The 13,768-nt window shown below is 32.6% G+C and overlaps 2 protein-coding genes across 2 annotated transcripts in view; both read right to left on the bottom strand.

The window, feature by feature from the left end:
* LOC136968108 (uncharacterized) overlaps positions 1-13,768 on the bottom strand; it is a 79,562-nt gene that overhangs the window by 42,378 nt on the left and 23,416 nt on the right. The window lies entirely within an intron of this gene.
* Positions 11,157-13,189, bottom strand: LOC136968106 (techylectin-5B-like). Its single transcript, XM_067262058.1, has 5 exons — positions 13,072-13,189; positions 12,858-13,009; positions 12,662-12,767; positions 12,396-12,581; positions 11,157-11,558 (listed from the first exon to the last, which is right to left on the bottom strand). The coding sequence occupies exons 1-5, from the start codon at positions 13,178-13,180 to the stop codon at positions 11,317-11,319; spliced, it is 795 nt and encodes a 264-aa protein (XP_067118159.1). The 5' UTR covers positions 13,181-13,189; the 3' UTR covers positions 11,157-11,316.

The following is a 13,768-nucleotide window of genomic DNA, read 5'->3' as shown; positions in this document are numbered from 1 at the left end:
CTGAGGAAGATAATCTTATATTTAATATTAGTGTGTGTTATTTTTATAATTATGCAGATGTGTAAAATATTCTGAACTTTACTAAAAATCATGCATATTCTTAGAACCAAAAAAGAAAGGAAAAACATACAAATAATTACATATAAAACCAAAACCGCTCTACTTAAATGATATACCAGATTTTTATAGGGCTCTAATATGGCTAATTAACGTTCAGGAAGTAAAGTAATTTGGAGTAGAGAGCGAGGATGCCAATTTAGCGGAAAATCCGCAAAATTTACTTTATCTGTGGCATATTCTAGCCGGTTAGAAGATAGAAATGTTAGTTTTAGTGTAGAATTGTTTCGTAATTCATATTTCTATTTAGGGCACAGTTCATAAACATTATAAACACGCGAAGTCTTACATTAACAAAGATCTGTTTGCAAATCCCTCAATTTTACTATAATTTTTCGGTATAATTTTTTTGTAACTGGTACCAGCGCGGTAAGGAAGAATTGTGCGTTCAAGTCTTTATATGTATAATCCAGATGGGTTGATGAAACCAAACTGTTAGGAGTTTAAAATTGAAACATGGTACATACGTCACGAGAATATACACTAAGAAGGGATTTTTCGAAATCCTCGCGGGAGAAGAAGAAGAGGGTTAATAAGGATTACCTTGAAGAACTCTGCTTCTATTGTACTATTTTAGATGCGGCCTTTTGCGTTTTTGTGGGAAATTAAGATTTTTAGACCATCTAAAAAATTCTCTAATTGCTTTCGAAAGAGGGTGAACCTAATTCTTGCACCTAGTAAAAATCTTAATCTTCGCTACCGTTACTTTTTGTCCGAGCAACGCCGGGCTCATCTAATTCTAGAATATTTGTTTCCAATTGTTAAATTTAAACAAAAGATGGCAGCTCAACGGTATCTCTAATTCAAATTACTTAGTATCTTAATAATTAACCATAGTATAGCTCGATAATAACCCAACTATTGTTTGAGAACAAATCGAATACAAGTATTTTTTTTTAGTGTCACTTCTTCGATTCATACACTATGAGCGAATTAAGTTTACAAGATTATTATGACATTAAATTATTTCTAGTTATCTATCGCATTATAAAATAGTGTAATTAAGTATTTTTGAGTCTAATTAAATGTACCATTAAGTTAAATAAAATTTAAATTTAATCATTAAGACGTTTTTACACTAAAGCCGTCCACATTTTAAAAAAATTGTTGTGCGTTGAATACGGATTTCGCCGCAAATCCGAATTTATTTCTTTGAATAAATTGCCAGGACAAAAACTTTTTATATTTACAAAATTTAAGAAGGTTCTGAAAAAAGAAGATAATACAAAAAATGTCTTTTTATTTGTCCTTTTACAATCACCTGAGGAAAATAAGTTCAATTTATTTCTATATAAATTTGACCCTTGACGCGAGAGGCTATTGTATCCGTAGGTATGCAAAATCAGCGAGGGAGATAGAAATCCATATATTTATATGCAATCTACGGTATGTAAATTATTTCAGGCTTCGTTTATACACAAGCGAAAGAATACTTTTGGTATCAGAATTCTCACTAGCAAAGCACTTTACGCAGAAGGAAACGGAAATGAACCAGTTTCATTAGAGAAAGTTCAACAGGCTGAAATTTTTCAAATTTAACCTGTTGAATTTGATAAATATGTTTAAATATTAAAGTGTACCATATAATGGCGAAATACTGCATCTCCAACTCGGGAGAAGATAGTTCGGCAACTGTACAGTACTTCCGCCCAATGACTACAATAAAATTGTGACGATAGACAACGCCGAAAATCTGTCGAACGTAAGGAAAATGGTTCGAGAAGCTGCAAAAAAGGGGAGCAGTAGGATCAAACATAAAAGGAAGGAAATGTTAGAGTAGTTTCATTTTATTTTTCTTTAACAGTATTTCGTTGTAAAATTCTTTTTTCTTTTGCATGAATGATGGAATGAAAACAAGGAGAATAGGTGTTACCTCTTCCATTTTTCAAGTCTGCATAAATGCAGAATTACTAGACCACGAGCCAGTTGTTTCGATGATATAATTACAATTATGATTTTTAAAAAGGATAATTTAAATATTTACTGAATCACTGCGTTAAGGATACAGCTCGTTTATTTCGTGGTATATTATTTCTGAGACTTGCCTGCCTGGAGTGTAGCAGTGTTTTGCCCCCGTACATCATACTCCTGGTAGCAATAGAGTTGTGCCTGTTACGTATCTAACTCCGTTGAGGGAAAATTTTTAAATTTGAAATACCGTGACTTTGCGGTACGTATATAAGTAATTTGGCCCTTTTCTCTTGCGATTTACATGTCTTATCACGACTTTCATCTAACTCCGCTTTTGAGATTAAGGAAGGAAAGAGACGGACGGACGACGGACGGACGACAATGGGAATTTATAGATCTACAATTTTTTTTTTAATTGCAGCCTAATAAGCACCCTCCGGTAACCGAGTGGATAAAACCACCGAACACCGTTAGTCGGTTGTGGGTTCGCGCGTGGCTAAAGGATCTGCTACGTGGAGTTTTTTTCGCGTTAGTAACACTTAAATTGGACAAGCTTTACATAGTCTTTCCGGATGCATCATCCTCGACAGATCGCTCACGTGTCGCGTTACCGTAACGAAATAAACCAAACCAATTCTAACAATTTTTCTATAAACGCGATATTCACGAGAATATTCTTAATTACTAGGAAATGGACATCCCGCTCCCTCCCTCCTCCCTACTTAATAATGCTTGTTTGAAGTGTATGTTCTAGATAAAGTAAAAATCTTCACCTGTGTATTTTTTTTAATAGTTTAGAAATTTATTTATGTATAAAATGCCTTAACGAAGAGTAATTACTTTAAGTTTGCCATCACTTAACTGCCGTAAATTATCAGCAATATAATTTACGCTTAAAGCTCAACAGCAATGGTAACCTTGGCCTTATTAAATCAGGTGTACTTAAACGATAATTTCGATGCTCTAGACCAGGGGTCCTTAACCTTTTTGTACCTAAGAGCACATTTTAGAATACAGGTCGGACGGCGGGCACCATTTATTTTTTCAAGGTGAATTTAGAATTGGACATAGTTAATAATACATATAATATACGAAAAACATTTAATTCCAAAAATGTAATTTAACATACACAAGAATATTAACAATAATTTTTATAAAACAAGTAATTACTAAACAATGCATACAAAATCTACAAAGTATAAAAATTCTTTACAAAAAAATATAAATCTCAAAGTCAATGTGATTTTCGGCATTGCATTTCATTGGCCATTGCTTCGTAATTAGAAGAGTATGATGTTATTCCTGCTCGTAAGCAATCGTCAAGGTGTTCATCTGTAAGTCGTGATCTGTACTTTGTTTTCGACAATGAACATTATAAAATCAATGATTCACAACCGAAAAACTCTTCTATTTTATACGCTGCTTTTTTCAAGAATGGACATTTGTTTCTTTCAACTATATTTTAGAACCTCTCATCTGATACAATAGATTTTAGGATAACGTCGTTCTGAAGATCCAAGCGGATATGTCGGGCTCCGTCCCTCATCACCTGATATAGATATATTCATTTATTATAAAGGAGACAAACAAAAATGTATTCGAAAAACATAATAAAACAAATATTTGTTTTATTTGGGTCTGTAATTAATCAAAAACGACAAAACACCATTTAAAGGGATTTTTATTCAAATAATATATTTATAAATAAAACGTAGTCACGTCAAATTTATGTAACCCAAAAAGTAGCCAAGGCGACAAATGATATTTTTTACGCCAAACTAAAAAAGGGTAGCCAAATTTGGCGCAAAGTGGCCAAATATGGCAACGCTGGATGAGCTCCAGACAAATGTCTGCGTTGTCACGGCAACCATAGAAACGGACCGATTCATTTCATTTTAGGTATGGGAGATTTCGTTGGCGAAGATTTGGCGCGAGGGGAAAAAGAGATCGGTCGCGTTTCGCTTTGTGCTTTTATCTGTGTTAGACGTCATTTCTACTTTTGTGTGGTTAATCATTAAAAATGAGAAAACTTTTACATACCATTTTACCGAAAACTTAAATATTTTTATTTTTATCGTGGTCACAGCGGCGGGCACACACAAAACGATCGGCGGGCGCTATGGTACCCGCGGGCATAGGGTTGGGGACCTCTGCTCTAGACTTTACTGTCACTAAGGGGTATTATTATTTATTTATTCTACTTTTTTAATTCACAACGCATTTTAAAACAAACAAAGCACTGTATAGAAAATATAATTACATTCTCAAACAAGCTGTTTACACAATATAATCTTCATACCTTATCAATGAAGATCGTCTAAATATAAAATATTGGTGAAGTTTTATCCCGTAAAAGTCATCGAGAATATGAGTTTAAACGTTCATTTATAAAAACGAAAATGCTGTATATAACACTCCAAAGGTTCAAATCGTATACCTTTAATGTAAGAATTTAATAATTTCAAAATTTTACAGAAATTATTACTTACTTTTCTGACTGACAGACTTCCAGATAAACTACGTGAATCTTTTGTGAGACTGAGTTACAACAAGTTGGTAAAATTCATCCAATAATAATCATTCTTTAACTAGTATTTTGCTTTATAAAGTAGTCATAGTTCATTTTACTTTTTGAAAATATTCAACATTAATATATTTTTTTTCCAATTCAGGTTTGTATCATAAGACTCCGTGCAGTAAAAGAAGATGAGAATCAACCCTTTAAAGATTACGAAAAAAGTAAGTTTTATTTAATTTAAAATACATGCTCTCTGCCGCAAATTCGTACTGTCTTGCCCCTGTACGTCATACTATTCTCTTAGCAATAGAGTCTTGCGGGTTATCTATCTAACTGCTCTTAGGGAAAATATTTGAATTTAAACGTGACTTTCGGTTCAAACCGGAAGTTTATGTATACTTAATCGGGGCTTCTTGCCCATAAGCTTTCTATATTCGGTCTCGAAATTAGGAAAAGATAGATAGACAATGGACAACATTGGAAATTTATAGGTTATAGTTTATTCAAATTGCAGCTTAATTACTTAGGTCAAAAGTGGTGAACTTTTTAATTGGGCCCACCAGTCGCCGAGTGAGTAAAATCGCTGAACACTAGTACTGTAATTAGTTATGGGTTGTCTTCTCACCAACGGACTGGTATTTGGAGTTTTTTATGTCAACACCTTAACAGGTCCAAATTCTTATTGAAAATCTTTCCAGAACGCATTCACCCATAGCAATTCTCCATCAGTTTTATTGTCTTAGCCCGTCAATTTAATGTAATTAATTTTTAAAGGAAAGCCACGTCTTATCCTAGAGCATATCTACATATACTTCCGTACATATGCATTAAAAATTTACATAAATTGTAATAGATAATTTTACTGAAAAAAGAAACGATATTTTTATAATCCGTAGGTTTACTATTAACTTATAAATTTATGATTCGATATTTTATTAGGTAACAATAGAAATCATAAATGGCTACATGTTCCCTACCCATGGTTTAGATTCGTAATTCTTAATCTTTTTGAGTTAATAGTGAACTCAACAAATTTACTCATGGATTAACATGGCATTGAAGATCTGCATTCTTTTATATTTAAAAAAAATTAGCAACGAGTTGCTCAACTTTTCTGGCTTTTATTAGCTTTTATTAAAAAATAACTTGTGTACTATTAATAATAATAATAACAGATGACGCCACACTGCATTATTATTATTGAGATTTTATTATAGAAAAAAAAATTATATAATTTTAAGGAAAATTACAAAATATTGTGTTTAAGAAAATGTTTGATTTATAAAAATTATTATAATAAATTTACTTTTTACAGGATGTAATGATTTTTCATCCTATGTTTATAATACTTATAAAAGGAGAGAAAGCTTGAGAAAATACCCACTTCCCTCTACTAAAAAAAAACTTCTTGCAGTTTCTCATACGAAGAAATATATTTGTAAAAAGTATATGACTGAAAGAAAGTATCAGTGTGCAATGTGTCTGAGATATTTTACAAACAATATTGTTTTGAAGCGTCATCTTTTCATGCACATTAAGAGTATACCGTTTTCCTGTCGTGTATGCAAAGAACCATTTTTCTCAGAAGATACATTAAAAAAGCATGTAACGAAACACGGAATTCGACATAAAGAAGTAACGAAACCGCCTAATTCATCTACGATACAGTCAGAAAATCTCCAGGAAAGTTGCTCAAAGAAGAGGAAGAAAGAAGAAGAAGAAACCCCTGAGGATTCACACTTGTAACATTTGTGGTAAGAGTTATAAAACGACAAATCTTTTTATATTACATTGTAAATATCACTTTTACAAGAAACGTTTTAAGTGTGAAATTTGCAAAAAAGATTTCATGACGAAAAGAGTGTATAAGAGACATAAAGATAGACATTCCGAAGAAACACCATTCTCTTGCGCCATTTGTGAAAATAAATATAAATATAAAGATGCTCTAATGTGTCATTTAGTATCTCACACCACAGAAAAACTTCATCGTTGCAATATTTGTGAGAAAAGTTTTAAACACAGGTGTAGTTTATACAGACATCAAAAATGTCACGACGAAATATTCCCGTTCGAGTGCAAAATTTGCAGAAAGAAATTTAAATGTGAGAAAGCTTTAGAATTTCATCAGAAAGGAAAATGTCAAGAATTTCCTTATTTTTGTAATATTTGCAAGAAAGGATTCGAATATCAATGTCGTCTCAATAAACACAATGCTGTTCACCACAATAATAAAAGATCTTACCGCTGCGCCATTTGTGACGATAGATTTAAAGTTCAAAGTTATCTGAAAAAGCATATGAAGAAAAAACACTTTGAATAGAAGGAAAATTATATTCCTCATTTCCCTCATCCGAAATAAACTTTGGATTTTTTACATGATTCGGATAAGAACTTCAAAGAAAGTAATGTGATATTTTTCATCTCTCGGAAAGTGGTAGATGGTTACAGGTGAAACTTTCGCATAGAATTTTTTATTTAAAATAATATTTCATTGTAAGTTATTTGATTTTCGAAACACGATTTTAATTAATAAAACTATATTGATTCTGACAACATTTAATTGCAATAATTTTTTCACGTGTACCAGAAGTTTTCGTGCACAAAATTTATCTCCGTGCATCCCAACAACTATATTCTAATAATAGTAACCATAATATGTGACCAAATTGATTTTGTAAGCAAAAGACAAGCAAGAGAATTTATCGATTTTAGATTTTTCAGTTTGTAATAAGAAACTTCTAATTTCAGTTGAGAGCTTGTTGAATTTCTTGTGAATATAATGTACAAGTAACTTTTTAATGAAATCGTAATACAATTGTTCCGTTAATGTAATTTCCTTCTATGTTAAAACCTGTGTTTTGTTTTCAGTTCACACTTGTATTATTTATTTTGTCTTTCAATTAGTTTTGTAAAAGTTGTGTCATCCTAGGTTTTCACGTAAACATTTCATTTTATTTTCATTACTTATTGAATGTGAAATGAGAAAACCTTTATGTAATTTTATTTTATAATAAATTTCTTATACTATTACGTAACTATTTGACATTATTTTTTGGTCGCGCTCACCAATGTCCGCCGAATGCGTAAAGCCGCAACACTCGTAATTAACTATCTGTTGGTCGTGGGTTTGCACTTGATAAACGTATGACTTAGTGGAGTTTTCTTCGCGTATCTAGCATCTAAATCGTAATCACTTTTCTATAGCAATATACATTTTTGACAGATCACTGATGTGTTGCGATGTTGCACCTCATCAAACCAAACTCTTTGATTGTTTAATTTTTATAATAATAATGAATAAAACGCTTACTCTCTAAATAATAATTTGTTTTTTAACTTTATCGTAAGAGGCATTTTTCCTTTTGCTACTGGGTAATTTAAAATATTCAGTGTCAGCGATGAGGACTATGGAAGCCATAAATTTTCAATAAATTCGTTGGATCGTTCTGGACTTAGGCAATACTAAATTCAAACTATACTTACAACGAGAGAGACTTTGGCAATACCAAGTTACCAGAAAATCTAGGTGTCTGCATGACGAGGCGGAATCAGCGGATTCCGCCCCGTCGGTTCGTCACACAAAACTAAAACAGTCATATTTCTAGACAAAAAAACTTTATTCTACACTCAGGGACAACCACTTCGCCGTTCTCTCTACCGTGTCCCGAACTCCTTTCACTGTCCCTCTCCCGCCTTTTTTCTTCCTTCGGATATATGGCTCTTCGTCTATATTTATTATTCCTTTTTACAACCCTTTATTATCGCATGCGGGTGGATTGCACCCGTTCCGACGAAATCGCAAGTGAGGGAGGACGAGGAAGTCCGATATCACTACAACCAGGTTGAAAAAGTGGAGCTCAGCAAAAATATACGAATGAAGAAAAGTTTTGAAAGTTGTGGTATAAGAATAGTGTAAGCAGATTTGACAGTAAGACATGTGAATAAAGTGCACATTATACAGACTGCAGCTAAAGGAAGTATTGGATGAAGCAATGTCACCACAATAATAAATCAAGAAAACAAGTGATTTATCCTGGATACGGCCAGACCTGTACCACCCCATTAATGCTTAATTCACTATGGTGTAAAAAAGCTGTTTTAGTACTCTCAAAGATGGAATGAAAGAATAAAAACAAAAAAAAACTTTATAACTTTTCGCTTTTACACTTCTATAAAGATAAGCTTTACTATAGTTAAATGCGTTCGCTATAAATTAAAAATTATATACATGATATATTGTAAATAAATTTCTTTTTACACTGAGTTGAATTGGTAAATTCTTTGACTAGCACTTTTATATAAAGGTGTTATATATGTAAGATTGAAGTTTCCAAATGGAAACATCAGACTTGTGACAACGCCAGCAGGTGTTCCTCGTCTGATTTATGATAAATGTAAACTTATCTCGTCTACTAGTACTTTATTAATTAACAGGACTTATTATACTGGATTTATAGATGCAGCAATTAGGTCTTACAGATCCGATATAATATTGTTTATTTAAATCATCTTAACACGTACACTTTAACATTGTGTTTCGGACCTGTTTGTCCCTCATCAGCAGGCTTTTAAAAAACATTTTCTAAAATTAACGTAAAAATAAATTTTTTGTTACATTTGGTTAATATTGATTTTTAATATGCTCGGAATTAGGAAGGTGTTTAAAAACCCAAAATTTGTAAGAATTTTATTGTATTATATATATCGAGAAATTTTATGTCTATTTATGATTGTAACAAAAAATTTATTTTTAACTTAATTGTAGAAAATGTCTTTTAAATGCCTGCTGATGAGGGACAAACAGGTCCGAAACACAATGTTAAAGTGTATGTGTTCAGGTGATTTAAATAATATTATTTCCGATTTGTAAGACCTAATTGCTGCATCCGTAAATCCAGTGTAATAAGTCCTGTTAATAAATAAAGTACTAGTAGACGAGATAAGTTTAAATTAAGATAAGGACACAAAGGCATAATAACTATGATAAATGTAGTTTTAGATTTCGCCATTTCCGTCGATTATAAATACAAAATTAAATATTTTCCTCATAAACGCGTAGATTATTTAATTACATTTTGAGTCGAATTGCAAGAAGCCAACAGTTTTAATCCTTAACTTACCTAGTGTTTAATTAGACTATGGGAAATGGACTTGCACCACTTTCATAATAAACGATTATGCAATTCGTTAACATTTACATTATTGTTAGAGTCGGACTTGACGAAATTTTGGAGAGAAAATTCATTTTTCGTCTTTAGAAAGTTGTTTCCAATTCTATTACCGGGAGGATGATCGCATCTCTCTCTCTGGAGTTATTTCCTTTCCCAAGGAACTTATCAAATGTGTCACTAGAAACTAATAACATAAATTGGTGAAAAAGGATAACGTGGTTTCAGGATATAAAAGGGGTGGTCGAGAGTGCGAGAGTTGGCCGATCCTGCTTCTTTTTTGACGTGAGTGCTCTATCGCCGACCGTTTCGTCCGCCGATCGTCGTTCCCGAACCTGTCAAGCCGACGATCCAGTTCAAATGATACACCAGACACAAAAAGAGACTGAGACGTTACCACCTGGTTGCCACTTCTACGATCTTCGATCAACGACACGACAATCAAGGTATTTCGCCTCGCGCATAATATTGTATGCTCTGTCTCGGCCAGAAATCCGTTTACCTCAGGCGACGCTATATAGCTATATAGAGAATTTAACTCGCTATTAGAAAGCTAAACAAAACTCACTGTTACCTTGTGTATATGTGTAAATATTTATATAAATAAACGGGTATATCTCGTTCTAATTAAGTTGTAGTGTGTACTTCTTTCGATCTGCCGTCTCTCAACACTCTTCCATTCCGAATTCGACCGCTCGCGCGAATTCCGAAGTTGCGACCACAACGGTTTCTGTGTCTATCCTAGAAGACGCAGTGACGTCAGTCCCGACGAGCGCTACAGAGGTGCCGACCCTCTGTTCACATTACTAATCACGATATATTAATAAATTGTTGGTAACGCCATCTGTTTTAAGATTTTGTTATAAGAATTTTTATGTTGTAAATTATAAAGTAGCTGATATAAGGCTTAATTTTGAGGGTAGAGATGAGTTTCATAAGAATTTGAAAATGCTAACGACGAGTAAAATATTTATAAACTCTATTATTCTCGAGATACGATACACGAGCCTTTTTATCTCTATTGTATCTATCCTTCTATAGACTTTTACGAGCGTGTCATTTATAATATACTATGAGAGCACTTTGTCACCATCTATTCACATAAATGTAGATTTTAGTAACTTTTTAGATGTTTATTTCGTAAATGTTTAATAGATTTCTTCCAGACTTAACCAGAAATTTCTCTCATTTTCTAGTAGTAATGTGCCAAGTTTGATAAAAATCGGGCGCGAATTCGTTAAGTTTTTACGTTAATTTTAAATTAGTTATAATTAGAAAATCACACGCGAGATGATTTTGGAATTCCAAGTCTTCGCTTACAACTCAGCTTAATAAAAATCTGAATTGACATATTAAAGTGATATCTACGAAAGACGCGGGAGTAAAGGAAGTATTCATATTCAAACCTCTATGTCATAAAATAAGCATACAACTTACTGTAATTATTATATGCTTTTACCTTGTGTTTATTTTACAGAATACATTTTGAAACATGTGACAAAATATGCGAAATGATTACATAGCATTTTTATCAGAATTCAGAAAAAGAATAATATATCTGTTTTTAACTCATAATAAACCTCATTTGTAGAAAATTTCTTATAATTTTCGTCGAATTTTCATTTCAAAGGTCGATAGGTAATAAGAACCTCTATAGTACCATGCCATTGACCACCCACAGCGAAACTGCTTATTCTGCCGATGAAAAGCCATCAATCCTAAGCAACTATGTCCGTACCACCATCCTCCTATTTTATGATCGTTACATAGAGAATGCCATTCACAATCCTGGTGATCATATGTACAAAATTTGTCATTTCTTGCGTCATACAAAACATTACCTGTAAAAAACAAAAATAAGTATATATATATATTATATATTACAGAATAGATGGTAATATGTCATATATAATATATTATATATATCATATATTTTTATATATATTTATTATATATAATATACGTTTGTAATATATAGTGTGTGTGTATATATATTATATTTAAATACACTAAGTTTCGACTATTTTCCTAAGACTCGAGACAGATTATAATTTCATCTTGAATCAGTTATGGCGACAGCCAACATTTCTGTGGAATCCGGAATTAAATCGGAACGGGCCGAAAAATCTTATCAAATTTTTGGAGGGTGGTTTGTTCGGATATGTCGGACCTTATACCTCGAGTCACGGCCATCCCACTGCGGATCTGGCCGCACCCAAATCGAGCATGCTACAAAATGCGCTGTTAGTGCCCACAGGGCAGAAACAGTGAATAAAAAGCAGTTAATCATAATGCTATATAGGAAAATAAACGGATTATTTTATAACATGACATAATTGTTAAAAAGCTAACGTCTAAGATCATTTTGGTTTTATTACATTCGCGCCCACCACCACCCGAGTGGATAAAACCACTAAACATTGCTAGTTGGTCGTGGGTACGCGTCTGGCCAATGGGCTGGCCACGTGGAGTTTTCCGAGTTTTCTTCACATCTGTAAGCCTAAATAGGGACTAATTACCTTTAAAAGACATTACTCCCAGCGTAACGACCATCGTAAACGCATATAACTACTATTACATGACAATTACATCAAACTTTGCCATAGCCTAGATGCTTGCCAAGACAAGACATTCAATATTAAATTAAAAAAAAAAAAAAAACAAAAAGAATGAATTACCTGCCGAATATTTGGGATACTCATCAGTCGCGAGATACTCATCATAAGTTAGTGGATATTTTTCTTCTTCACTTCCTATTTTAAAATTGCGATAAGTCGCATTAATTTTTCTTCCTTTCAAATCTTTCAGATTAAATCTTAGAAAGTAATTTCCTTGTTTAGTTAAAGAATGCATTTTATCAAGACCTAAATGAAAATGTTTATTAATTTCAACAATTACATTAACGTCTTTAGGAATATAATTTTAATTAACGTAATATATTTACCTAACCAAAATTCTTTATTCAAGTCACCAAAACCTTGCGAATAATCTTGCCAATTTCGATAGAAGTAATCGGGAGGATATCCAAAATCACCTCTTCTCTCAAGTAACTTGAAAATAAATAAAATAAATAACATTTACTGCGATTATAAATTTATTTTCTGTAATTTTCTGAAAAAACAAATTATGAAACAACTCACCGTCCATCCTCCTCCATCTTTATCCATATCACAATACACTTCAAAGCAAAGAGGTTCTTTTATTCTATTTTTAGGACACACTTCATAAATTCCAGATTCCACAACGCCATTTTCCATTAGTTCTTGGCAGTCCATTGCTCTCACAGGTGCACCTAAAACAATTCAGTTTATTAATTAATTTGATTGTTCATTAGGAAAACTTAACATAACTTACCGTTGTCTTCATTATCCGAGGCATCTCTTTTCTTAGATCGAAAAGAGAAGCCGAAGATCTGTTCAGAAAAAACAAATAAAATCAAAATCAGGCTGCAGAAAACTTTCATCTTAAGACAGTCGAGTTGTAATTAGAGAAGAAGTTGGTAAATTTTTATATTAAAAGTAGCAGGAAATGTTATTTGCTGCCGTAGAAAGATAAGGTAATTTAATTGCTAACATTAAGTAATTAACTCGGGAAAAGTATTTGGAATTTAAGATTAACTTATCGAAAAGGAAATTAGAAGCATAAGCCTTATTTTAAGCAATAAAATTATAAAAATTCATTAACAACGATACTAATTTCTTATCTTTTTAATTTTGTATTTATTGATTAATTTCGGAATCGTTTTAATTTATCATTTTTTAAAAGAGCTTACTAATGGATAAAACCACTAAACGCTGGTAGTTAGTCGGTCGTGGGTTAGCATTTGCCCATTGGGCTGGGGTGAGGTCCCAGATAGCCCGAATCTCGTCAAACCTACAAAAATTTAATTCATTTGAAAAAACATTTTGTTATAAAAAATGTATGAAATAGATTTGTCGCGAGCGTATAAATAAACAATACGGACGACCCCGTGAAATCGCCAACTAACTGTTTGGAATGTTTACAATGTCCATCGGAAAGTCCGAGCATTGAGTTCAACGGTCGTAGACTT

The sequence above is a fragment of the Centruroides vittatus genome, unplaced genomic scaffold (genome assembly GCF_030686945.1).
Source record: "Centruroides vittatus isolate TY-2023 unplaced genomic scaffold, ASM3068694v2 contig_1392, whole genome shotgun sequence".
NCBI lineage: Eukaryota > Metazoa > Arthropoda > Arachnida > Scorpiones > Buthidae > Centruroides > Centruroides vittatus.
The sequence above is the reverse complement of the archived record's forward strand: the minus strand, read 5'-3'. Positions and strand labels throughout refer to the sequence as shown.

What these genes read in the sequence shown, in the direction of transcription:
- LOC136968106 (XM_067262058.1), bottom strand. Translation starts at nt 13,180, where the DNA reads ATGAAAGTTTTCTGCAGCCTGATTTTGATTTTATTTGTTTTTTCTGAA. An exon ending in AAGATGGAGGAGGATGGACG is followed by an intron (nt 12,768 to 12,857) that starts GTGAGTTGTTTC and finishes TTTATTTTCAAG; the next exon opens with TTACTTGAGAGAAGAGGTGA. An exon ending in GAATAAAGAATTTTGGTTAG is followed by an intron (nt 12,582 to 12,661) that starts GTAAATATATTA and finishes ATTTTCATTTAG; the next exon opens with GTCTTGATAAAATGCATTCT.